General features: G+C 40.5%; 1 protein-coding gene across 9 annotated transcripts in view; it reads right to left on the reverse strand.

Annotated features, from left to right (window-relative positions):
• Ghr (growth hormone receptor) overlaps nt 1–27,465 on the reverse strand; it is a 263,530-nt gene that overhangs the window by 123,845 nt on the left and 112,220 nt on the right. For all 9 annotated transcript variants that reach the window (XM_008760754.3, XM_063281321.1, XM_039101770.2 and 6 more), the window contains exon 2: nt 25,616–25,694. In XM_008760754.3, coding sequence (XP_008758976.1) covers nt 25,616–25,685 — 70 coding nt within the window. In that variant the 5' untranslated portion in view covers nt 25,686–25,694. The remainder of the gene's footprint in view (nt 1–25,615; nt 25,695–27,465) is intronic.

The following is a 27,465-nucleotide window of genomic DNA, read 5'->3' on the forward strand; positions in this document are numbered from 1 at the left end:
CACAGTTGGCACCAAGACATCACTGTCTAAGAAAAGAAATTTGACTTTAAACACTACATTGGTAACAATGCTAATGTTATTTCTAGGTGTGGCTGGATGAAAGAAAAAAGAAAGAAGATAGGGAAGCCTAGGAGACTGGTCAAAAAAATAACGGGAAAGCGAGGATTAGTCAGGTTTACACTGTATTTCCTAAACCAACATATACTGCATCCACTAGCGTAGGCATCCTCTCACCACCGAGAGTGAAGTGACTTGGAGGCAAGAATCCTGCCATCTCTATTACCTAATACCTTAGTGAAGAAAAGTGTCACAAGGAGAATGGTGCTGCTAAAAGGGTCCCATTTACAGAGTTTAACATTTTACAGTCTAGGACTGAAAAGAGTCTAAGTGACAGAACCTACTTAGACACGGCATGAGCTGTTCTGTGAGCACAACACTGACAAATGTTGAGGAATTTCACAAGGAGCTTCTAAGATGACCTAGTGGGTAAAGTGTTGGTGACCTAAGCATGAGGACCCTAGCACCACCCAAAACTGGTACATTCCTGCGATTCCAGTACTGGGGGACAGTTGTGAGTGGATTGTAGGGGATCAGCAGCCATCCAGTCTAGATGAGATGATGAACTCCAGGTTCAGTGAGGGACCCTGTCTTAAAAAGGATGTGAAGAAAAACAGGCAAAGACAAGTCCAGAAGTCAACCTCTGGCCTCTCAACAAGTAAACATAACATTGGGCAAGTCACATTCGCGCGCGCATACACACACACACACACACACACACACAGACACACACACACACACAGCATATAGGTGAGGTGTGTGATATAGGAAAATTCGAGGAGATCGGTAACTGGAAAGATCCTTTTCATACTCTTGTGAAGGATCAGATACAATGCTGGGTGGCGGCTGTGTGGGTGGGTAAACTTTTAACCCACCCCCGCCCCCATTCCAAGCTGGGCCTCTGGGCCTATTTCTTTTTCATCTTTCAACTTGAAACTGGCAGCTGAGCAATCAGGAAGCTCCCTCACCATTTCAGATCTTCAAGAGTAGCTAATGGCCTATTCAACTCAAAAGGAAGCAGCATTTGGATCAAGTATCTAAAGTCTCCATCTATTTCCAGCCGAGGGGATTCCCCTACAAAAGAGAAGCATATGCAGTGCCTTTGGCCTTACTTCCTATCCCAGGACCTGCATTCCAGGGCACTGCCTTCAGAAATATCTGCCATCAGCCACTTGTTTTGTGGCCCTTTAACACAGCTTGGCCTCTACCGGGAGATAGCGCTATGACTTGAGATTTCTGATCCAGTTCAGGAGCAAAGTAGCTGTATGCATGCTTCATTCTTGGGCTGTCCCGTACTCAACACAAACCTTCCTTACAAGTGGGCACTGTAAACACCACGTCAGCTGACTATCCTTGTTTATGAAAAAAAAATAATGCATCAGTCTTTTCACACAAGCACTTAAAGACATAGCTTCCCTTCGTTTCATGCTTTATACCCCAAAGAGAAACAAAGGAATTAAAAAAAGTGATGCCTGAAACTATATCAGTTGTTTACATAAAAGTGTTTGTTAATTGTCTACTTTAAACAAAATCATTTATCAGGTGCTGTATATGCATGAAGTATTTATAGCCAAAGGATGAGACTGCAGGGATCTCCTAGCTGAAAACTGAAGTTGAATGCCGATTATCATAGCATATAATTTTCACGATATCTATTATTTGGTAACAATAAATAATGCTTACATGATTAATGAGCATTTTAAAGACTGATGTCCTTATCACAGATTGCTTCTAGACCACAAATTTATGATAAAATCAGGAGGATAGAAGCTAGGCTTTCAATGGGGCAATGGGTTAAACTTCTATGGAGACTCAGGGAAATTATTTCTCTTTTACTGTGGTTCTTAAGGGACAGTTATCACCGTTTTCTAATTAGATTAATAGTTTCTTTTTAATCCAGTCAGTAGGCTTTCCTGTGTGCATGTGTGGGAGGAGACACATGCACACACACACACACAGAGAGAGAGAGAGAGAGAGAGAGAGAGAGAGAGAGAGAGAGAGAGAAGAGGAAGAGGAAGAGGAAGAGGAAGAGGAAGAGGAAGAGGAAGAGGAAGAGGAAGAGGAAGAAGAAGAAGAAGAAGAAGAAGAAGAAGAAGAAGAAGAAGAAGAAGAAGAAGAGTTGAATAACTTGAGGAGTGCTATGGAAGAGGCTCTCTCTTGTTCATAGAGAAAATAAATTTTACTATTAGAGATGCATTCATTTGGATGAAGAATGGTCCTCTATTAAAATGTGTTCACCCTTGAGAGAGCTATCATATTCAGAATTCTAAGGTCATCACACCTCAAAATAAAATAGGTCACTTGATTCTTTCCAGCCAGCAGCTAAGATTGAATAGGTCTTGAAGTAGACAGCATAGGTCAAGGTGCAGAGCTATTTTGGGAAGGGCAGGCCTGGTGAAGAAGCTGCAGAGCAGAGCCCAGACAAGAGACAGTGGGAGGATGCTGAATTGGATGGATGAGCACAGGTCATAGAGATGGGATAAGGAGCTTCAAAGAGCTTTGAAGGCCTTAGATGCATAAAAACAACCTTCTCAACTGCATGGCTAACTCTGGAACATATCTAAGATGCACTGGAACATTCCTTGCTATGATTTCAAAACTCCTTTCCTTACCTCCCACTCTCTCTGCTTGCATCTATGTAAACACATTTTTGTTTTAGAAGAAGTCAAACAGTTCAAAATTTAAACATACTATCTTCTGGTTCTAAAAGAGATACCCAGTCTGAAGAATGACAGAAAGTAGTCCATGAAAGCTGGATTCCTCGCATGGGGTCAAGAGTTCACTTCCTGGGTCTAACTGCTTTAACCAAAGGCGCCTTTCCTATTTCTGGGCACTCTTGACACTGTCAGCAGCTGGTATGGCTCCCACAGACAGCCCTTGACAACGTTACAGCTGTTTCCTCTCCTGCCAAAGCCACTTAAACACCCAGAGTTCTCTGCATTCTTTTCTACCAGCTAGAGCTGAGGGTAGATGGTTGGACTCAAGTGTTTTTCACCCTGATTGCAGAAATGTGCATTTGTTTAATGTGGAATGCTTTCTCACGGTGCCCCTTTGAGGAGGGACTGAGGTGGGTGGTCAGCAGAGCATTGTCGCCTGCTTGCATTTTCCTGGGTGGAACTGAAAAGCAAGTTACTAGGCTTACATCACGATAATCAACCCCAGCTCTGGAACCTATAGAGATGGATAAAGAAATCCTATAGGGAAGAAAGATGAGGGGTCATTTCCCTTTTGCTATGGATGGCCACAGCAGGTCTGGTGAGCTGTGACCACATGAGTGTTCACGATAGTTCTATGCCTGCAGTTTTGTTAACAGTCACCCTCTAGAACACCAAAAGGGATGTGTCTATGTATCTATTGGTATAAGTAACACTGCTAAATGTCATAATTAACTCATTTTATGCTGGTCTACGGTTACTTTGTCACAGCAGAATTTAAATACAAAATGTGTGGGAATAATTGATTATAATAGAATTCCATCATTCTGTATTTGCAGTCTGGATATGTGATTAAAAAAGAAACCCTGAAGGTCTATGTTCATTTTTGGAAAGACAGTAGCTCTTGAATAGCAAATGATGTTTCCAGAATCTTAATTTGTATCTTTCTCATGTAGCTGACACTGTGGCCTTCTCCAGGCCTCAAGAAAGAACCCTAAAATCGATCTCTTGCAGCTGGCTAGGAGACACCAGTTTTAAATACTCTTCTCCACAGAAACTCCTCTGTTCGTTTCTAACTTTAATCTTAGGTCTCTACATGACTACAGATAGTCTGTTCTGGAATAGGTTTTCATCATTTGAAACCTCACACTTGCAAGAAAAACTTGTCCATAGCTTTTACTCTTAAGTGCTTGGCATGAGTTTGGAACAGAATAGTGGATCCACCCAGCACTGGCCAAGCTCCGCCTTTATTCTCACCTTTCCAGTGCCCATTTCTGGCCTTATTTTAGTGAAACTAGGAGGATGCCAGGCAGGCAAGGCAGTATGTTCCCAAGTATTGCTTGTGGCCAGGAGAATCACATCATTACTGATGCCTTTCTATTATCTAACTTCCCAATTACCTCCTCTTGACTTGGTCCCAGAGCCACGCACAAGTGTTCCTGTACCCTCCATCTAGCCCTCTCTGCCTCTGACCTGCTCATTATCCCTCTTCTCCACTTGAACTCAATGGCTTTCATTTGGTGGGTCTTGCCAAGCAACGATAGCAAATGATTGCAATTTTTAAGGCTTGTTGTTTATTCCAAATGTAGCCCAAGGATTTGTTTCCACCTTCAATCTTACAAATGGGTGGTACCTCACTCTATATATTATACAGATGACTTTTGAGATACTCAGTGTATATTGGAAAGACAAAGACCAAGCTAATACTGATGTCTCCCTCCCTTTCTCTCTCTCTCACACACACCCTATAACACATGCTTTATAGATTATTGTTAATAGAAAATCTGACACCATCTATTACTCAAAGACTTTCTATTTGAAAGACCAAGTTATCAACTGAGATAAATTTCATCTCTTCTCATAAATATTCTAAAATGATATGAAAACCAGATTATTCAATACAGGGAAGAAAAGGCTAATAGAAAACGTTGTTTTAAAAAAGATTCATTATGTAGTTTAATGTTCTTCTGTATGTGCCTGTATGGGTTTATGTGTCCCATGTGAGTGCAGATGCCAGAGTCTCCTGGAACTGGAGTGACAGGCAGTTGTGAGCCACCTAATGTAGCTGTGGGAACTGAACGTGGGTCCTCTAGAATAGTAAATACTCACAACCACTAAGTCACCTCCCCAGCCTTGGAAACAGAAACTATTACAGAAACCTTTTCTTACTGAAGACAATCATGTGCGGCTAATACAGAATAATCAGTCATGGTAAGTTATTGGTAGAACATATTTTCAGAGCTAATGGCATGTTCAACTATTCAAGACCTGATGCATTTCATTCCATATGCTGACAACATCAACAAACCGATGAATTGATTGTTTCTGCTTCCTGTTAGAGGGTCGAAGGTGAGACATACAACTCTGTTCAAACTGATTTAAGAGGTCATCTCTGAAACCTATTCCTTTGACCTGAACTCCGAGTAATGTGTGTTTTTTTTACAATGAATTGTTAGATTGTTCCTGTGCGCTTGGAAAGGAAGCAGCAGATCACTGGGGACCATGTAGCTCCACTGAGAACAATTCCTTACAGGAAGCCCTCCTCTTCCTTCATAGATGGACTAGTGGATGGTTGTTTAGAGAAGTGTTGGCCTGCAATGTTTCTCAGTTTCAGTGAAGCAGGTGATGTCATATCTTGAGATATTCTGTGAATGAAATACATTATTGTGGCCAGAATAATCATGAAGTTAAATTAATTCAACTATGGTTAGGAAAAAAAAATCTAGAAATTAATTACAGAACCCAAGAGGCTCTTGGTCATAGCCCTTCAGGGTATGTTGCAAAATGCTATGAAACTGTTTTTCTAAAAGTTTTTGTCCGAAATAATTTTAAAAAAGATGAACTGTGTTAATCCTGTCATGAAGGATACAAGTGCAGAATTTTCAGTTTATTTTTACCTGATCAATGAGAAAATCTGAAATCCCAAGTCTAAATTCAAAATTCTACTGCAAAAACTACAGACACTTCTTATAGCCACCTGCCCCTGGCAGACCCACAGCTGACAAATGTGTTCACAGAAGTGTCCCTGACACCTGTAGGATCTGCTCCAGTGTAATCTCACTCAAGGCATTATTTTCATTTTGAAACAAGCTTCAAAGCAAAAAGAGCAAATCACCATTGGAGTCTTACTAATCCACATTTTAGCACTAAGGATCTTAGTCTTCTAGACTCCGACCTCTCTGACAAAGACAGGTGGCTGGTAGGAAGAAAAGACAGCTACAAAGCAGAGAGGGTTGGTAAGAAGAAGACATAACAGTGGGGAGAAAATAGTTCAGGCTGGGGAAAGGGTGTGGCCCAAATTGTACAAGTATCTTCTCTTCTCTTGTTAGTTTGTGGACTCTTTGTGCCAAGGAAAGGATTTGTGAGACTAAGTCACATCCTAATTTCTTAAAAAATGATACAAGGAGCAATGGGAAGGCATCCCCAAAGTTAAAATTCTCAGATGAAAGCAAAAGGAGCAAAGGCTTGCAGATGACATAGAAGATAAAATGGCCGTGTTTGCACACACATCCCAAGGAAGAAGAAAGAATTTGGACCGCTAAGGTCAAAGCTTATAGCCACTGTCTGCCTTTTCCTAACCCTTTGGTCTTGGGAGTTCTGGATTAGAAATCAGATCCCCTCTGTCTTTGAGAAGGAATAATCAAAACACAGTCAAGCCAGAAACAAAAAAAGGTTATCTGTCTGTCTGTCTATCTCCCTTCCTCCCTCCCTCCTTCCCTCCCTCCCTCCCTCCCTCCCTCCCTCCCTCCCTCCCTCCCTTCCTTCCTTCCTTCCTTTCTTGTCTTTAGCTCATCCACTCTCCAGTGATAGGTTTGGCTGAGAAAATGAACCCTTTTCAGTAAGATTCTTAGATATTCCCATCTCTAAGAATCTAAGTGTAATCCTTTAAATGACTTGCCTTGCACTTTCTTCTTTGCTTGTTCTGAAATATAGACACATATTTTTCAGTCTACTGTATTTTAAACAATGTGATTCTTTGTTTAAAAAATGCTAACCAACTTATAAGTAACTCAGTAAGAAAAAAAATAAGACAAAGTGGACACACCCTCCTTTTGGTGTATATGACTCTTGGGCTGTGTTTAGGAATGACTGATCTCATGTATGTGATGATTCAGTATTTTGACCCTTGAAAATTACCACATTATTTACAAACCACTCCTCTAAAAATCTATCAAACAAACAAGCAAAAACAAAAGCTGCGTCTGCTATGTCAGTGCCACATGCTTGAGCTTTTTTTAGTCAAGCATTCTTCACCTTTACGAGCTTTGGCTGGAGTCCCAGTCCTCTTGTTCAGATGTCCTCTATGACCTGGCAAGAGGGGACCTCTGAGGTCAGTGGGGCCCTGGGGAGGAGGGGTAAAGAGGAGAGAGTCTGGAAAGATAGTTTAAATGCTCCGCTTTCTTGAAGGATAACTCTGCTTCATGTTGCTTTTCATTGTGCAAAATGAGGGCACTGTGTCCCCAAACTGATGAAGACCAGTGTGGTCCAAGGGTAACTTCTTGCCGAAGAGCAGGTATGAAATCCCCAGAGTGCTTGTCCTTTCTATCCAAGCCCAATGGCTCTTTCTTCATTATAGGGCTAATTTCTTTTTTAATTAAAAATCTTTAAATTTATATTTTGAGAATTTCATATACTATTACCGTAGTTACATAATTTCTGCTTTTCCTTCTTCCAAGTCTTCCCACCTTCTCCAACTCCTCAAATTAGTTCATGGCCCCTTAGTCTTTAATTATTATTGTTACACACAGACATGCATACATAATGCATGCATACATACGTACATATGTAAAGAACATGCTGGGTTGCTCGTATATCCATGTGTCTAGGGATAAATGCTTGGGGTTTGGTGACCTATCGGGGGCTTGTCTGTAGAGAAAACTGATTCTTCTACTCTCAGCACTTGGCAGCTATTAGGGTGCATTTCTGTCAAAAAGAATTACCCATTTAAATATAGTGCTAGAAGAAAGGTGCATTCTCTTGCCATAAAGGTCATTATCACTGGACATGGCTACTTTAGTTGGAAAGTATTATTAACCATCACAAAACCTGAAACATATCCACCCCCTTCCTTCTAAATACTTCCTGGCCTCTTTGAAAGTTAGGAGGTTGAGACAGGACACAAGCATGGGATGGAAGGGCAAACATGGTCAGAGAAGGATAAGAAGGAGAAAAGAGAAAGAACCCCTGCTCCAAGGTGCCTAAAAATTGTGTGACTTTCTTCTATACTTGGTAACAACTTATGTTTATAAAGGCTTTTTGAACAATGTAGCTTTGAGTTTTGAATGTTCTTCGCATGTCATAATCCTCTCAATTACCCTTTGTGTTAAGTATATAATTATCCCCCTTTATAAATGGGAAAACGGAGGCATAAAGTGATGAAGTCATTTCTGTAAGGTCAGCAGGGCCAGAGTGGAATCCAGCCTATTCCCTGACCACCACCAGCTGTACTGCCTGCACACTACACAACCGTCGTGACTCTCACTAGGTTAGCCTCGCTAATAGTGCATTAGAAAATGTCTCTCTCAGACCTACATGTTTCCCTCACCTTTTTTTCTTTTTAGGCTTCTTAAAAGAAAATACACCTTTTGGTATTTATGCAGAATTTCATTTTCAAAACATAAAGATACATACATTATTTGGCATCTCCAAACTTCAAAAGGATTAAAACCTGGGGGAATAGTGCATACTCCTTAAGTATAATTTAAAAGCAAAGAAACTATGGAAACGGTAACAGACTAAAGACAATGGTAGAATGTAGGTAGCCATTCTTTGTTTACTTTATGAAATCTTCAATGCTCGCTATGGGTAGACACTGAAAGGATAGGAAACAGGTACTTGACACTCAGCTGCCAGCCACTAGAATGTTCAAACTCAACTACATGTAAAAATAAAATACAGCCCCAGTATTTATATCCACCTATTTATTTAATAACAGATTTAATTGTGAATCCTAATAGCTGTGGTAGCATTGCTGATAGACTCTTTATGCGTTACAAAACCAAAAGAGAGAAACTGAGAATGAGCCTGAAGGAATCCTTTGAGCTCAGTGCCACAAGACAAGGAAAAACACCAGTGGGCAGGACAGAGGGAAAGCAGATTCATTAATTCTTCTGGAACCTCAACTGTTACACAAAACATGGATCGTGTGGAGTAGGAAGGACTTTTGCAGGCTTTGGATGAGTCCGGTGCATAGAGTCAGACATGTAGCCTAACACAGGTTGCACTGGAAGTCCAGAAATTAATTTACCTAGTATATAACAAAGTTTCCAAGTGATGAGAAGTCAGAGAGCTGGAATTCAACTTCAAGGTATTTCTCTTTCCTTCCTATACTAGTCATGTAGGGAGACAGAGTGGATGGATCCAAATGTCAAAGGAAGTCCTTCAGTCTCCACCAAGAAGTATCATCACAGAGATATGTCCCTCCCTGTATTATAGTTAAAATGTTGAAGAAATGGGGCTAGAGAAGAATTTGGGGCTCAGCAGGTAAGAACACTCATTATACTTGCAGAGGGTATCGGTTCAGTTCCCAGCATCAGCACTGTGGCTCACAACCATCCATAGCTCCAGTTGCAGATCTCACACCCTTTCTGACCTCCATTGACACCAGGCATACATGTACTCACGTACTTGTGAACAGGCAAAAGATTTATAAAATAAAATCAATAGGTCTAAAAGGAATTAAGAGTTTGAAGATGTTGTAAGAGGGTATGCTTCTAAGAAGAATGCTGCATAGCTGTTTTTCAAGAAAAATTGGCCAAGAGAAAGCTCACACCAGTTATGGGCTTAAAGAAAAATATTACTAAAATAAGCTAAGAAAAGAAGAATATGAGAAACCATCGCACACTAAAAAGGATAAGCTCAAAGTGGTTGGCAATCACACGTGGTCTGGGGGCAGAACAGGGGTAGGCATTTATATTGGTACTTAAGTTAAGGTTCTGTTCTTCTGGTTATCAAACAAATAACTATTTCGTTTCCCTCAAAGCTTGTAGGAGGAGACAGCATCTGCCTCTTGAAAACTATGATCAACTGCACCACCTGTAGTTTTTACAATCTTTACCTCCCACCCAAAGTCACCCCAACTTAGTGCCTCTGCTAAGATATTCTGGACCCAGGAGTCTTCCAATGAGGTTGGGATTGTAGAGAGACAGGGTAATTGTTAAACATTAACAACATGAAAGCTGAATGGTTTTTGCCATAAATACGGTAAGTACCATTTTATGGGGTTGAACGTCATTTCCCATGGAAGTTATTATTTTCATATTACTGAGTAGAAGACCAAGCAATTATTAAGCACTATATGAGAACCCTATAAAGAATACAGGAGGATCTTCCTCTACCCAGGCTGCATTTCGGTGCCAACTGTTCCACTTGCTGTGTGACATTCTATGACCTTTAAAAGGCCCTTCATTTCATTGCTTCTTGGATGAGACCAAGGAACCCAAGATCTCAAAGAACCTAGGATGCAATCCCTTCACATTGATAACACCCAATCATATGATCCCCTTTCATTTGGTGCCTGACAAAAAAGAAATTCCACAACTTTAAAATTTTTCCGAAATCGAAATGTTGAGGAGGTAGATGAAGAACTATTTTATTTTTCAAGAGAGTGGAATCTGGGGTTTATGTTAGGAGAAGAGGATGGGGAAGGTAGGAGGGAGTCAGGGTACTCTGTGGTAGATTTCTGAAACCTGGAAAGAAGCTCATGGATATATGCCAGTCACTTGTGTGCCAATGGTGTCGAAACAGCTTGAGGCGGTCCTAATAATTCCTGGCATAGCTATGGTCAGTGATATCCAGTGGGGGCCTGTGGAGACCTGTGTGCACTAGTTAGTTCTTGGCTGGTTATTATTTTGCCACTCGTCAGCACTTCCACTAGAGGGCAGCAGGTGGAAAGGCGAGGATGTCAAAATGGATTAACATTGCTGTTGATGACAGAGGCTGTCAAGGTTGAGTGCTAGGGGAGACAGCACATGAACTGAGTGGGAAGGTGAGTCTCATAACTCATGGGTTTCCATTTCTACATGAAGCCCTGGATGACTGAAGGAGCTTAGCATCAGGAGGAGGGAAAAGGTTTTTTATCAAAGGAGCCTTTTTGCTTATATTTGGAGTTTTTTCTGCGCACGCGCACGCACTCACACACACAGGCACCCACACAGACATAGTCATATGTGCACCCACAGACACACACAGTCATTCATACTGACACAAACAGATAGACACATTCAGACACACACACAAAGAGACCCAACACAGACAGACAGACACCCATGTACATGCACACATACATGTGTACTCATACACATGTGTACTCCATCCAGACTCCAGAGCATTTCTCTACTTTGTCATTATCTGTAGGTTTGGGGTTTGTGAATTAGTAATTTTCAAAATATTACCCCTTATTTTAAGCACAGCCAAAGTTGGTCTTATATAGGAACTCTGAGGTCTCTTCCCCAAGTTTAAACAGACCAATTTCATGAACACACTATATGTTAAAAAAAATCTTCAAAATCTTCAAACTTATCTCTTCTAATTTATTTTTAGAGAAATGGAAGAGGCAGCTGAACTTGCTACAGTGGTTTGCAGTTTCCAGTTTCCAGAGTACCATCCCAGGCATGACCCCTCTTTACTTTTTAATTCACACCACAAACCTGTGGGTAGAAAGATTCTTCACCCCACTGCTGACTGAAGTTCCAGCAAGGTCGTACTTGTGAGACTTTAAGTAATGACTTTGAGCTTTTTATTGTCTGCCATTCGGTGCTCACTGCTGTCTCGACCCTGTTCTAACCTAGAGTTTAGAATCCTTTTGTCATGTAAGTCAGTGGAACTCCACGAATCATGGCAATGTTCAAGTTATGTGCAAGTCAAGGTTTCACCGGTCAAGGGCCTAAATTTTGCTCCACAGGAGAGCACAGTGATATCCTAATGCCACTGTCTGAACCTGAAGCAACTCTTCTCCAGATAGTCACTCTGCAGGGAGACGAGTAGCTGGCACCTCTCATTTTGCACTGACTCTTGCTGTCAAAAACTAACCTCCATACAGGTAGAGGCTATGTTTTGGTTCTGCCTCTGCCGATAAGCACATTGAATCTTTGGTAACCCATTGACTTCTCTGAGTGTGTACTTCCCCTCCAACATAGATGTCTGGTCCTAAAGCTTCCTATCAAAGACATTGAGATTCAGTCTTATGCTTTTAAACTATATTCTAACATCTAACCCTTAGGGGACTGACATAAAATATTCAAGATCGGCTTCTGTATATGAGCTGATGGAGAGAAAATGGACAGTCTTCTGTAGCACTCTACACCTAATCTAAAATACTAGGTGATTTCATTATTCTTATTTTATTTTCCAGACTGTTGTCTTTCTCACATGACCTTCTACTTCCCACCTTTCCAAGTCTTATTCAAGGAAAGCTCCCTGACAACAGTGTTTTTTATTTTCATTTTACAATTCTTTTGTTCACCGAATGATTATAATTATATAGAAATACTATGGAAGTTAGTAAATGTTCAAAAGTATTTCTCAAACATATTATTACCTGTATATATATATATATATATATATATATATATATATATATATATATATATACATACGGAAAGCATGGTCAATTTCAAGTTAGAGACACTAAAGATAATTTACCTTATAACAGGGATTTGAGATTCAGAGTCAACTCTACATAAAGGCTATCGATCCATGTTTATGCTACACGTGGCATAGTTATTTCTTCTACTACAAGTACACTGTGCCTAGGTACCTGTGGGGAATTGTCTTAGGATTACTAACATTTCAAATTCATCCAGGTTTAAGCCCTTTGTGTTACAGTGGGACACTAGTGGCACATACCCAGTGTTTTACATCACTGACTACTCAGTATGATATACCTCTGCTATGTGAGATCTGAGAGAATAGATATAAGAAAGCAGTAATTATTCAATGCAGTTAGCATCAGTGCACGGGCTCAAGAGTACCAGATAAACATGTGCAGAGCCAAGCGTTTCTCAACACTGGGGTAAAAAAAAGAGGATATTTTTATCCTAGGATTGGTTGACTCCAAGGATGCATATGGAGACTGTGGTGTATTAATAATCAAACTGAGATTTTCAAATAATGAGAAAACCTCACATGCCAAAAGATCTACCTGTCAGTCGTGTGTGTCCCATATAGGGCCAAAAAAACCCCAGTGTGGCTTGATTATTTCCAAAGCATGTGCCAGCTCAGCCTGAGAAATGTTCTGTATAAAATAAAACCTTAACTATAGCAGATGGAATTTTTTTCTGTTGGCAAAACGCAAGAGTGAAATTTAATCTCACATCAACTATATTAGTTTCAACAGTTGGCTTTGCAGGCATCTTCCTCCTCACACACACTCCTTTTAATCAATGCTCACAGATGTCTATCAGGGAGGTTCCACGAGGTTTTAAATTCTGAGGCTGTCGGGGACAAATGACAGGAAGCATTTGCTGGGAGCCCTGAGATGTGACTGCCCATTCATGGGGCTATGTTAACTGATGTTTAAGTTGTTGCACTCCGTATAAAAGCATGACTGACAATGGTGAGTTTCAAAGCAAGCGTGAGTCATAATCGTTAGTGCAGCACAGCCTAAAGCTAACAACTACTGTTCTGTGTAAGCTGTGAGTACCTCTGGGAATCACCGGCCTCCATTGGAGCTTTAGATGAGAAATCCTGTAGCCTTTAATATAAACATGGTCCCACCCAGAACACCAGCTTTTACGTGGAATTTCCTGGTTATGGGCTATTTAATGTAGAACTCAGTGGAGTAGAGTCTGGAAAGTCTGTGATAGTCCTTCAAGTTCCTTGTGACTAAGACTGAAGTATTCCTGGCTATATACATAGAATCCGATTCCAAGTCTGCAAGCAGGTGTTCATTGTGTTCCCTGTGTTTCTTTTTGGTCAACAAAACCAACACACACACACACACACACACACACACACACACACAGACACACACACTCACACACACAGACACACACACACACTCACACACACACACTCTCACACACACACACTCACACACACACACTCACACACACACAGACACACACAGACACACTCACACACAGACACACACACACAGATACAGACACACACACACACTCACACACACAGACACACTCACACACACACAGACACACACACACACACACACACACACACACACACACACACGCTTCCTCTGTTTAAGGAGCATACTTGGACCTGAGTGTCTCTTTGACCTAGTGTAAGTCCATAATGCTCCCAGTACTTATTTTATGGTTGACTTTTGTAATGTTTTTCTCTTTTTTATTTTTGTCTGATTTCTTCCTATCACTGGAGTATTTTGAAAAAGAGGGAAAAAAATAGAAGCTGTCTTTGAAAAGACATCAAGTCTGAAGTCGCTCATTCAGATTGTGAGGGCACTTTAAGAATGGCCCAGAGAAATGATAGACTGAGCTGTGTGCATACTGTCAGCACACACCTTAGCTGTCATGGGCAGTATGCGTGCATTCGTGACATTGGATGCAAGGGCACCCATCAATCACCATCAGCTGATAATTCCTGGGTTCCTGTATTCAACTTTAATCGTATGACCAGCTGGCTTGCTATTGTCTCTGCTGCTGCAGGAGCAGCCTTCTCTCTAATCTCTCCCACACACACTGGGTGAGGGCACTCACGACACTTTGTATACTTTAGAAGCATACATTTGCTATGGCATACCTCACATGATCACCTTTTTCAGTGTGACCCTTTTAGCTGGGAACCTTTGCCTTCTTAAAGGCTAACTTATGGATTTTTAGCACCTGGCTGGAAAAAAAAGTAGTTAAATAAAAGAGCAAATGAACCTTTGAGAAGATAATGGGGGTACTGTGACTGAGGGTGTAAATATTTGCTTTACCTTTAAAAGCACATCTCAGTCGGTGTAGCAACCACGGGACAGTCAGTTCAACCTGCACCCAATGGATTTAGACTAGTGGTTTTCAAATAGAATTTCTTTTTATGCCCCATCTGCCTGGTGGCACTTAACCATATGTGGAGGCACTTCCGGTGTGAGCTGATGAGAAAGCATTACTGGTCTCCAGGGTATAGAAGTCACGATGTCACTAACATGCGATAATACATGGAACATATACTACCCCAGAAAAACTATCTGACCTAACATGTCAATAATGTCCACTAAGAGCAAAAAATCCTCATATAGAATCTTGATCTCTGACTCTATCATAACCATGTTCTGTGAGTTTCTGCTTCAAATACTGTTCTGATTTAGTATCTCTTGTAAGAAAATATTTAAGGTGTCATAAAAGACTAGATTTTTAGTGAGCCATCTCTGTCATACATAGAAAGTAACCAAAAGGCAGGGAAATTCAGGGTTTGATTCCTAATTCTTGACTATAGATGAATGTCTAGCTTTCATAGAAAAGACATGTGGACATAGGTCCCACACAGTCACTTCCGGGAAGAGGGAACTATCTGAGTTCTCCTAGAAAATTTACGGATTTGACTTTGTCGATTAAGGACCCTGAGATAACTGGAAAATACTAAATGAACTTAAATGACAGCTGAAGGCTCATAGCTAAAATGTGAACAAATTAGTTCCGTCCTTTGCTTTGAAGTAAGCCGAGCCCTGAGTGAGTGGCAGTGGGCATGAGGTGGCATAACTGGTGGCAGAGAAGCCTAAAGCATCACCCAGAAATCCTTTATGTCTGTCACAACTGAACATGTATCCATTGTTTATAAAAATTATTCCCTGTGTAGATGTAGTGGAGTAGTGCACTTTTGCAATGATCTTCATAAAGCAGTCTCCAGCAGTAACTCATGTGCCTAGAGAATAGCAATCCCCACAATGGAGACGTGCTTAGACCAAGAAGAAAAATTATGACCTTGCCCACTGGCTGTCACCTTTTAAAAACATTGCTGAATTATTTGTTTGAAATAAATCTTATTTGGAAACCCACTGTGTAGAATCAACATAAGTGCTATATGAAGCTATGCATAGGCAAGGGTGGGACCCAGAACGCTTTGGCAGGCGCGTTATGAACACCTATCCTTATCTCCAAGCCTGTCTCTTTCTACCTTAGGATAACTTAACTGAACTCTATCAGATTTGCATCTGAATACCATTTTTGAGCCATGTAAAGCGTTTAGATTAAGTCCCCCCAAATAAGCTCCTGAGACAAATATTCATGTGGCTATGAGGTATTAGGAATTGTTTTAGGGGTTCAGGAGACAGCTAAGTTGACGGGAAAGTACTTGCGTAAGCTTGGGGACTAAGTTCAAACCCCAGCACTCGCATTACAATAAATAAATAAATAAATAAAAAGAGGCCATGAATTTGAAAGAGAGAAAGATGGGATATAAGGGATAGTGTGGAGGGAGGAACAGGTAGGGTTGATATAATTATATTACAATCTCAAAAAATGAAAGAAATAATTTTTAAAAGGCATGCAAGTGCAGACTTATGATCCCAGTGCTAGAGAGAAGACAAGCAGACCCCTGGCCTTATTTGACCGACTAGCCTAGCCAGTGATAGACCTTGCCTAGCCAGTGATAGACCCTGCCTCAAAAATAGGAAGCAGATCCAAAGGAGTGGCACGGAAGATTGACCTCTGTTTGTCTTATCATGTACATAGCCTGCGTACACACACACACACACACACACACACACACACACACACACACACACACACTAACAACTGGACACCAGAGCAGGTGAAGGTATTGTCCCCTGGTGGTGTAGGGGGAAGAGGTGAGTATCTGGCTCAGTTCCCTTGGGAGCTGTGCTGATAATTCTCTGGCAGTGGTTAAGGAAAACCCCAAAGACACAAACACTCTACCAGCTCTTCAGGCACAGGAAAAGGTAGTTCTAAGTAGCCCGAGGGAGCCGATGAGGCTAAAAGTGGTAGGTGTTAGGAATGAAAGCCCAGAGCAAGCAGTATGCGCAATAGTGGCAAAGCGGTCTACCACAAATGACAGCGTCCTCTAGAGTGGCTTTGGTTTCTTACATTCTCTGAGCCTCACTTTTCTCATCTGTTACACAAGAGAGAAATAACCTGCTTCAAGCCTGCTTCAAGTAAATGACCACTGAGACAACATAGAAAGAGAGCATACGCATCTAGTTACTAGTGACTGTTTCTGGCCTTAAGCTGAGGTTCTGCAAACCCTAAGGCCTAAATAAACATGCAGACTAAACAGAGACGTACAGTCTAAATTTATACTAGTATACACCCAGTACCAGCAGTTCAGGTGCTAGATGACCTACAGAGCTAGATGACCACACTTAACATTCAGAAAATGTGGTACTGGTCTAGCCACCAAAGAAAACTCTGGTCTTATGATACACAAGTTTGTCCACTTGTTCAGGGCAATCCGAGCATGGCACCTTGGGTCCATTGCTTCAGACTACCCCAGTTTTCTCAACCTCTGGGTCACATGGCCTTTTCATGGGGGTAACCTAAGGCCATTGGAAAACACAGATATCTTCATTAGTATTTGGAACAGTAGCTTAATTATAGTTATGAAGTAGCAACAAAAATAATTTTATGGCTAGGGGGTGGTGGTGGTCACCACAATGTTAGGAACTGTATTAAAAGCATTAGAAGATTAAGAGCCACTTGGTAAGCATAGGCTCTACCCTTAACAAAGTCTGACCAAACTGCGTGGCTCAGGATGAAGTTACTGAAGTGATTGTCTTTCATTTGCTTCCCTAGGCCCCTGTCCTCTCTACAGCACATACTTTTAACAAAGCTATTGCTAAGAAAAACATGCCCCTGCCCCCACTCCGCAAACTAAAGGAGCAGCAGATCAATGAAGGGTGGAGGAGAAATGATGCCAAAAGTTAGAGGGATGAAAGTAGTCCTTCTTGAGAATAAATGGCTCCTCTCTAAGTGATTTATGTATGCTAAATACATCTTCTTCCAGTGGATTATGTTCTAACCTTCACAGGCCTTTACAGTTATAATCAATTATAGTTCCTATTAATTTTCTTCTTATTTCATTTTGGGGAAGCCAAGCATCACCAATCTCTGGTATGGTACAACACTAATTCTCTTTTTCACATTTAGAGCTTAAGAAGTTAAGGATTTTTCTAATATCATATTTACTTACAATAATCAGGAGAGCTTCATATCTTTTACTAGGGAGGCCTGTTATTTAGGAAATGGGTTCAAAAAACCAGATTCAGGTATTTATAGGATCTGAAGTCAGAGTCTTTCATAATCTCAAGTTCAATGTCCAGAAGGGCAGTGAGATCTTTGATATGGGATCTACAAGTCTTCTATGTTTCTGTGTCTGTCAATATTTGGGCAGACTTATCAGGTAGGTGGGGCACAGGTAGAGATGGTGCCAGGGTGATGGTGTTGAGGGGCCTGTTCATTCAATGTATGGTGTTGGCCAGTGGCTGGCATGGTGGGAGGAGACAGTGTTCAGTGACCTGAATGTAGGAAGGACATTATGCTCTGAGGTCATTAATGCATGGAGCAAAATTATAGTCCTGGTGTCATCAGGCCCATATGAAGCAGTAAATAAAATCATTCCAGTTTCAGAGAAAATCCATAAATCCCAGTTTCTACCATTGAAAATTTAATTTTAGATCCTTCCTACGGTACGGGAATCCAAGTTTAACCTGTACCTTGCTTAGATGTGGTCATTCAAAGTAGCAGGGACAGTTGTGGGACAGGACTGGAGAAATCCCAGGTCAAGATTTTGATGCTGATTTATTCATTCATCTAACAAAAAAGATATTTATCAAAGTACCAGTGGATGAGACACAAGGATGAAGAGAATATTCTTCATATCTGAAGGTCTAGTGACTTCCACACCGATAATGCATTATTACATAAGATATGTAATTCCATTCTGTCAGTCCTACTCTTTTGAAGCTATTTCCTTCGAGTTCAATCCAAACTTGTTACACAGCTTCAAGCATAGATGTCATTGCAACTTCATTTAGAAAATGGACCCAAACATCATGCTAGTCCCCCTATTCACATTTTCCCTCCTATATTCTTGGTAAAAGATTACGTAAAAGTATTACGAAACACTTCTCTAGTGATTGAGACATGAACTACTCTCATCCATGTCATGGAAGCATAATGGAAATACTGCTAAGGATATGGCTTAAGATGATACATTTTCATAGAACCAGAAACAGAGACTTCTGGCAAATGTATTTATGAGATTCTGTTGATTCGTTTTGAGTCACTTTGGGGAATGAGGGACCAGAGAAAAGACTTACAACTGAGGTTGATGAAGTTCTCCAGACCCCAGGACCTCTTGGTCTGTCCAGTAGTCTCCATACAGGACACCAAGAAATACTCTCTCTGGGTGATCAGTTGTGCAGTCAGATCTCAAGTAGCATTCGTCCCTATATTTCTACTGCAGACAGCAAGGAAGTGCTGCTCTGGGCTAGAAGATGATGTTGGCAGCATTATGTAAACATATGAAACATATGAACTAGTGTTGGCTAAGATAATATGGGACCCCAAAGCCTGCTGCTTCAAAAAAGAAATGAGTGTTCTTCTTGGTATTGGGGATGTTGGTGAGCGCTTGAGGACAAGTCAGGCACAGTAGTGAGGATAAACAGTTAGATGGACCTGAAGCCAAGCCACGAGAGCACTTTGGTTGATGAATCTGATAGACCTACATATCATTATCACATTGAGTTTAAAGTTAAAGTTTTAATTAGAATCAGCACTGGGAAAACAACTATATTAACTTCAATAGAGGATGGAGAAGGAGAGGGAGAATGGGGAAGAAGAGGAGGGGAGAAGCAGGAGGAGGAGGAGCAAGAAGAGGAGGAGGACGGCAATCAGGAGAAAATTAAAACCATCAGCCATAGGTCAGAAGACTCTAAGATAGTTCTCTGAGGGTTCTCCCAGGTGCTTTGTGATGGAGGGACCTGGCTGAATTAGTCCAAGCTAGCATGGGCTTCTGTGTAGTTGAGACTAGACTGACCTCTAGAAAGAGGCAGATAACCAGGTGTGCTCATGAACAGCCACTAATTTTCAGGTATCCCACACCAATTAACTTTCATCAGTCTCTTCCCTGTCAACTCAAAAAAGGAGTCTCAGTTTGGGTTACTGAATCAAGGTGCTGTGGGAACATTTTGTAAATCAGGACAGGTTCTTGTCCTGGAAAAACTGGGATTTAAGTCAGATAAATGGATAGATGATCTGTCGTGGGCACTTGGATTACTCATGGGTGGTACCAAGCCTTCTACTTACAAATTAGCTGAGACATAAACTTAATCACCTACACTGTCAGGGTCTTTATTAAGCTGACTCAGGTATTGTGTAAACGTAGCCACCTTCCAGGATTCTGCCCAGCACAAAGCATTGTGCGTTTCAGCACATCTTGGTTGCATTTTGTTGCATTATATGAGGTAAGTACATACTCCGTAATTAAAGAACGTTGAAGAGTTTGTTAAAGTCTTGAGATACAGTAATGAATGCCTAAAGACTTTAATGGAAAGAGAATTCAGTTTCCTGTCCACATGATAGACTTGCTGCTGTGCGGTCATCTATGCCACGTGCTAGCCACAAACACAGGTGACTAGAGGGTCATAGGAGTTGGGCTAGGCATAGGTAAGAGGATTTAGAAAAAGAATGCCAGATATAGTGTTAAAGACATGATGTTCTTTCCCCAGGCTTGATATGTTTCTATGCAGAGTGGGACTACCCTGTGACCCCTACACTTTACTGTCAGCAGGCTGACCTGTGTTCCACGACTCTACTATATTAAAAGTGAGCCAATGATGTTTTTGATAACATTTAATTAAATGTGTGAAAATTTAGAAATGGGTGAAATAAAAACATACTGATATTCTCAAAGTTCTACCTGTTAATTGAACCACAAATAGTGCACTTAAGATATTCTTAATATTTCTCTGATCATGAGCCATTTGTTTGTTTATTTATTTATTTAACAATCCTGTCACCCTTAGACTATCTCTCTTTTGACCTATTTTAATTCAGTTCCTCTTTACTTATTCTTTCAAATTATTCTTATTACTGCTAATATTTCCAAGGTGGAATTCTAATTGTGTTATTATCTAGCCTAAAACTCTGTAATAACTAAGGGTACTCATAACTAAATTATGTTTACATCTTTGCTTTATGTTCTATAAACTATATGCTCCTTGAAGTCATAAACATCAATTTTAATTTCCTCTTGGAACCCCAAAAGTATAAAAATGCCCAAAGTCTACTTTGTGCCATCGTTTACAAATGACTCTGCTTATATCTCTCATTGGCACTATCTACAGTCACCTGGCTTGCTCTAACATGCTGAAGTCCAATGTCAAAGTACATTTGTGATATGAGGAGGTCAGGATGACACAGGATTGTTGATGTACATGGACGTGAGCCATGACATTAGACAGATTATGAAACTCTTCTTGCTTTGGATAGTCAAGAAAACTGAGGTTGAAAGGTCTGTGGCTTCTCCACTCACTTCAGGGAGAAGCCAAAGCTTTAAATTACTCCTTTTTTGACAATGTTTAAAGGGACACCCTTTAATGTTTATCAACTCCAACTGTGACTCTAATACTTCTTTGAACTATATCCCGGATGGCTTGGCAACTTCTAATGACCATGTGTAGCTTCAACTGTAGTGGTGTAGAGTTTGTTTAAACAATAAAATCCCCCTACTGTGCAATTATTTCCTGTTGAACAGTAAGATCAGCAGAATCTACCAACTAAACTTGTTATTCTACATATAATTATAAAGACTGTTCAAAAACATAAAAAGAACAATACTTGCTGAATTCTGGTTCCTTTAGAACATGGCATATAATTCTAGTAAAGTTTTTTTTTCTTATAAATGGTATAGAAAGATACAATGCGTTTTGCAGAAGCTTTCTCCAGAGTGGGGAGAGGTAAATTATGAGCTTTGCCTATAGTTATTATTAATAGGTTGTATAATCTATATGTATAAATATACACATAAACTTTCATATATTATATATAAATATCATACTCAAATAGTATATATGCAGTCTATAAATATTACAATGCATAAATAATGTTCCATTCCATGTTTTGTTTTGACTTTTATTTTGATTGGCTTGCTTACAGGTTTGAGAAAGATTATCACTTGACGGATTTGGCACATACTTTTTCTTCCTTTCCATAGACTGCCAGTTTTTTGAGGCCAGACAAGTCCTGTCTTTGCCTGTGAATCCTTTTGCCATCTGTAGACTGTATAATTTGACTGAAATCAACCGCCTTAAGTCTGTTTCCAAGAGAAATAAACAGAGTGCTCATGTACAGTGAGCTTTGCCAAATGACACCTTTCTTGTCTATAAAGGAAGTGCTCAGAAGATATTTGTTGATTTTTAAATGCATCTAATAAAACTACTCCTTGCATGCTCATTCACTGAACATTGTATAACTTGTAACTGAATGAACAATTTTCTATATTCAGTGCTACTCCAATGTAGTATGATTTGGGCCATTCCCACAGTTCACATACAGAGAGAATCCTATCCTCTAACTTTCACCATACTTACCTAATCTTATGATGACTTGTTGAAGACTTTCTGTGTATTAATCTTGGCCCCTAAATTCTAGCTTGGAAAATAGGAAGTGCTGAAGAGATGTCTACGCAGTGACCTTGGTGAATTAATGATTCCAAGTTCACTTTGAATTACTTTATTCAGAGAATCTTGATGATTTGCCCTCATTATGAAAGCTAGACATTGAAGAGTCAGGCTCTCAATCACTTCCAGAAGCTTCCTGTCCCAGACAGACTGAACGTCTCTGCATGTCAGGGATTTGTTTGCTTCTTCCTGAGGCTGCTGAGGCCCAAGGGGAAGCTGAGTAGCTGACTGTGTGCTATATAAGGATAAATGACATGCTTTATAGAAGGCACTCCTATACACACCAGATCTTTATGCTCATTCCTCTCCAGCAATACATCAGCTACAACTAGTGGATAGATTGACCTGGTAAAGCCTTCTAAATATAAGACAACATTGCCCATTCTTAAGAATGGAATAAGGAATTCTCCATGAAAATATATAAACTTGCACTGAGAGGAATATGGAGCCTCACATTAAGGAAGAAAAACCCTGCTATTGCAATATTAAAAACAATACAATGACAGCACTGTTCAATGTTTGGTTCCCATTACGTTTCCCACAGGGCAATTAAATTTAATTTAAAAAAATCCTCTCAGACCCAATATATTTCCAGTTGTGTATTTGCCTTAACAAGTAGAGCCCTGCTTAAGTAGTCAAGAGGCAGCTCTTTTTTCCCATACAGGCCTGTCATCTTCAGTCTACCTCTGGGGCAGATTTTTACAGCTGATTCTCTTATGATAACCCATTCAATACTGCCACACATCACACTGATCAAGCCAAAGCAAAGAATGAATTATAAAACTCTGTTGTTTTTAATTCTTTGCCTATAGTTTTTAGTCTGCCTTATACTGAAAGAGGGAAATCGAAAATAAAATAATTTGATCCAGACCTGGCAAAAGAAAAGAAACTCATGATCCATGAATGTTATCCGAGATCGTGACCCATAATGTGTCATGTGCTAAGTTTGGCTGAAGATATTAGGTATGTGGCAGATAAACACACACACACACACACACACACACACACACACACACACATGAGCATGCTTGAACATGCTTGTCTAAAACCTCTTAAGCAAACAACATACCCTATTTTTATTCTTCAGGCTATTTTAAGAACGTTTTCTGAAATACTCAAATATTTAAATTTGCTTAGTTTAACAAGAAAAGAAAGAGGGCAATGTTTCCTCTGCTAAATTCTTCTCTATACACAAGGACTGGGAAATAAAAATACATGATTTGTATTTACTATAAAATGTTTCATTTTCTTACTGTTCTTTCCTTGAGCCAACAAGATGCAAACAGAAATTGTTAAAAAGAAAACTCAGAAGCTATATTGGAACTGGCTGTGAAAATCACCATTTTGTGTAAGGGACTCTATTTCTGTACTCATTGCATCCTTATACATAACAGTCAAGACATGAAACAGCCCAGACTTAAAGCTTGAAGCTCTTGCTCCTGGCCACAATGTGAGTGGATCTAAAGCGAAAGTGGTCATCAGTCTAAGTGAAAGAGGTCAGATCTAGAAAGAACAACAAACATGGTTGCATCAATGTGTAATTTTACAAATAAAAGGTCAAATTGTAGAGACAACAGTGGTTACCAGATTTGGGGTAGGGGAAGGACATGGTAGATTGGCCATCCATAGGGCTCAATGCAGCGAATACGCAGTATTAAGTCTAGTGAACTAATAGACACCAAGAGGACTGAGGTTAAGGGCACATTATTGTATTCAGGATTTCTGCTATACAAGTAGATCACGGTTTCTCTTGTCACAGAGAAAAAAACAGGAAATCATGTGTATGTACGCGAACGTGCATGCTCAGACAGAGTGCTTATACCACTGTATATCATAAGTATAGATAATGAAATTAATTTAAAATAGGCCATCTTTTTTGGGGGGCTTCATTCTTCTTATGAAGTTGAAGGGTGTGCAAATGTTTAAGCTGTTGAACAGAACTTGGAAATTCTCTAGGTTTGAAAGTAACCCAAGCTCTCATCTCTTAATCTGGGATGTGTTTTCCATCTTCTTTAATGATTCTTATGCTGTACTTTTCACTTCACAGGCTTTTACACTCCCCAAGCCTTGCCCCATGGACTGAAAGTCACCTTAGTGAAGAAAAGAGAGATTAAAACCACCATGACTCTGGAATGGCAGAGGAGCTGAACTGTCATTCTCTGGCTCGGAACCAGGCTCTAAAAGCAGCCCTGGGAAACACTGCTGAGGTGGGGCCCGTGATTCTCTCCACATCTGACTTGCATAATGTTGACATTATAACACATTATAACACCAGAGAGACCCGAAAACATTTCAAACAATTATGATTTCTTTTCTATAAATATTTGGGGGATCGCTTTAAGAAATCAATTAACACATTCTATCCATTCCCCTTTCCAAGCTGCCCTTCACACAGTCAGCAGCTCACGACTGGGCATTTATTTTTGGTCACAAGGTCAGCAGGACATCTTAAGGCGTTAAGTCGCCCATTAAACTGTGTTTTCCAACATGAGCTGGGTGTTGAGTAAGGGAATCGGCTACGCTTAAAGCAACAGTAGAGTCCAGTGCCACAGCACGGCAAAACATATTGTTTCTACCCTCTAGTGAAACCCTGGCAAAGAAAACTGCCACATGCTCAAGACAGTCTTCCAAGAAGTTTGCCAACCCTTTGCGAGGACACTTTTCTTTCCAGACAGACACCCCCACACCCACTTGCATTATTCTTTGCTGTTTCTGCTATGACATGTGAGTCTGAAAATATTGAGACGACCAGGAAAGTATAAAAGAAAAATATAAGGGGAAGTATTCAGACCACTAAGGTAGCTCACAACTTCTGGGTATGGCAGTCACCTAGTTTTGATGTCTTTTCCCTCTGGAACTAAGCCAAATGGAAACCATTCAGAGAACAGGGCAACAAATTCATTGGAAACCTGAAGATTTCCATCTCAGAGAATATGATTAAGAGGACTGCGTTCCAAGCTCTGGAAACAGACTCTGCTATGCTTAGTCACAGACAAGCTGAGCGATTAGTAGGCTAATAATGCCTTGGTGTGATTTTAATATCTCTCCCGGAGACCTGGCTTGTCTTCATAAATGCCCCAGCACATTATGTAACATCAATTTCCAATATGAAAATGCCAGATGCCAAAGCCTACTATTACAGCCCCACTTACACGTCCCCAGAGCGGCCCTCCTGGGTTATGATTTTAAAATTAAGACAGGTTTCCCGTTTGCTGTTCCCTAAAACGTAGATGATTTCGTTTGGATTTAGCACAGCTCAACTTTGATTCTTAACACCACATGATGAGAAAAGGAACGCAGAACTCACCCCCACTTCCAGGAAACATGTCGCTGGAGACTGCCAGTGCCAGGGTTAAGAACACCCGCCAAAGATCCATACCTGAGACCTGCAAATCAGAAAAGGCACAAGGTCAAGGCAAGCAGCTACAGACCGTGGTTGTGATAAAACATTCAAAGCCCCGTGAGGTGGTGAGTGTGTGGACAAGACCATTGTAGAAGAAATCTTAGCAAGTCTAGCATTGCCTTAGACTTTAGAAACACCAATCATGAGGATGCAGAACAGTTTGGAGTCCATTCTCCATCCCATGAGCACTTGCCTCAGGAAATAGAATGGGTAGTAGAGATTTTCAGGTCCTGGCTGTTAGCCACAGGATCAACTCACAGCAAATGATGTCTCCCTCCCCCCACAGCTCCAATATCAGGGCTAGTGTAATTCATTTTAGTTTAATCTGGAGATAGAAAAAAATTGCTCAGCACAGGGCTTTGAGAAAGACAAAAAATAAAATAAACAATTCTCTATAATACTAACACTTCTTATACTCATTTCCCAAGGACCAAAGGAGCCTAATTTCTATTTTTAAAACACCGCACTGATCCCAAAGAGGTGTAAGTAGAGGGAAGCTGGGAGGTGAGAGGTGAGGGAATCCAGGGAGGTTTTGATCTTACAATGATGGTGTGTTCTGAAACACCCAGGTATGTGCTCAGCAAGAGCCACGAGTCTCCATCTTTCTAGTCATTTACAAGCCCAAGTGTGGCTGCCCCAAGAGGGTCAGTCAATGGGCTCTGTAAACACATACCTTTATCTGAAGGAATACACTTCTTTGAAAAATAACCTACGGTGACTATGCCCCGGTTTCTCTAGGGACAAGTCTGGATTGGTTGGAAAGGAGCTCAGTACTCTACTCTTTGGAGAATGATTGCTGCATTGGACAACGACTGCCAACCACTTTGATGCTTAGTCCCAATATTTCCATAAATACTGCCCTATTTGCAAGTCACCTAGACACACCTTATCAATACCCCACCAGTTCTTCGGAGGCCTCCTCGGGCCTCTTTGTTAATCACTTGCAAACTTGACCATACTGATATAACTCTTTCTGTTATCCCTAATCAGGGAAGTGCTGGGCAAGAATGTTTGCTTGCATAGGTCTATAGGTGTGGTTCTGGTAGCAGCCATGGAAGTCTGAAGAGCTATAAAATGCCAAATGTTTTACATTTTCCTTAGCAGACAGAGGGCAACATTTCAACTCCCTGTTCTCCAAGTATTTTTACTTAACAAAACACATCTCTATGCAAACCCAGTATTTTCTTGTGTCTGAATATATTTGCATGCCTTCACATGCTTCACTCCCAAACACTGACCCTTGGAATTTTTGGTAGGACCAAATGTGAAAGTTAACTGAGAGGTTTTGAGGAAGTGGGAGGTTACTATAACCCAACACGTTTTGATTCTTAACTGGAAGGTTATGGGTTGACAGCTTTGCCTTGTTTACTTCGCAAATGTGAATCACTAGCTCTCTGTCCTTACTTCTAGGAATCCATGTCATGTAGTGTTTTATTGGAGCCTCTAGTGATAAAGTACTAAATGGCTAGATCGAGTCTACAACTGACTGAAAATGTTCTAGTGTGAACTTTCCTTTTACTCTCATTTAAAAATATAGGGAACACACTGAGAAAGCAGACTCTAAATTTAGTAATGATAATTTAACTAGTCATCTCAGAACACACTTAAAGTCAAGGTGGAAGCTCCTCCTGCCATGTGCTATCTGGATAGCAGACTATAAGAGTGAATTCTCAACTCCTCAGTTGTTTACTTTTCTTTCTGAGAAGGTCTACAGAAATGTTTGGATTTCTGAGAAGATACCATCTGTGCCTTAG

Source organism: Rattus norvegicus, chromosome 2 (assembly GCF_036323735.1).
Source record: "Rattus norvegicus strain BN/NHsdMcwi chromosome 2, GRCr8, whole genome shotgun sequence".
Taxonomy (NCBI): domain Eukaryota; kingdom Metazoa; phylum Chordata; class Mammalia; order Rodentia; family Muridae; genus Rattus; species Rattus norvegicus.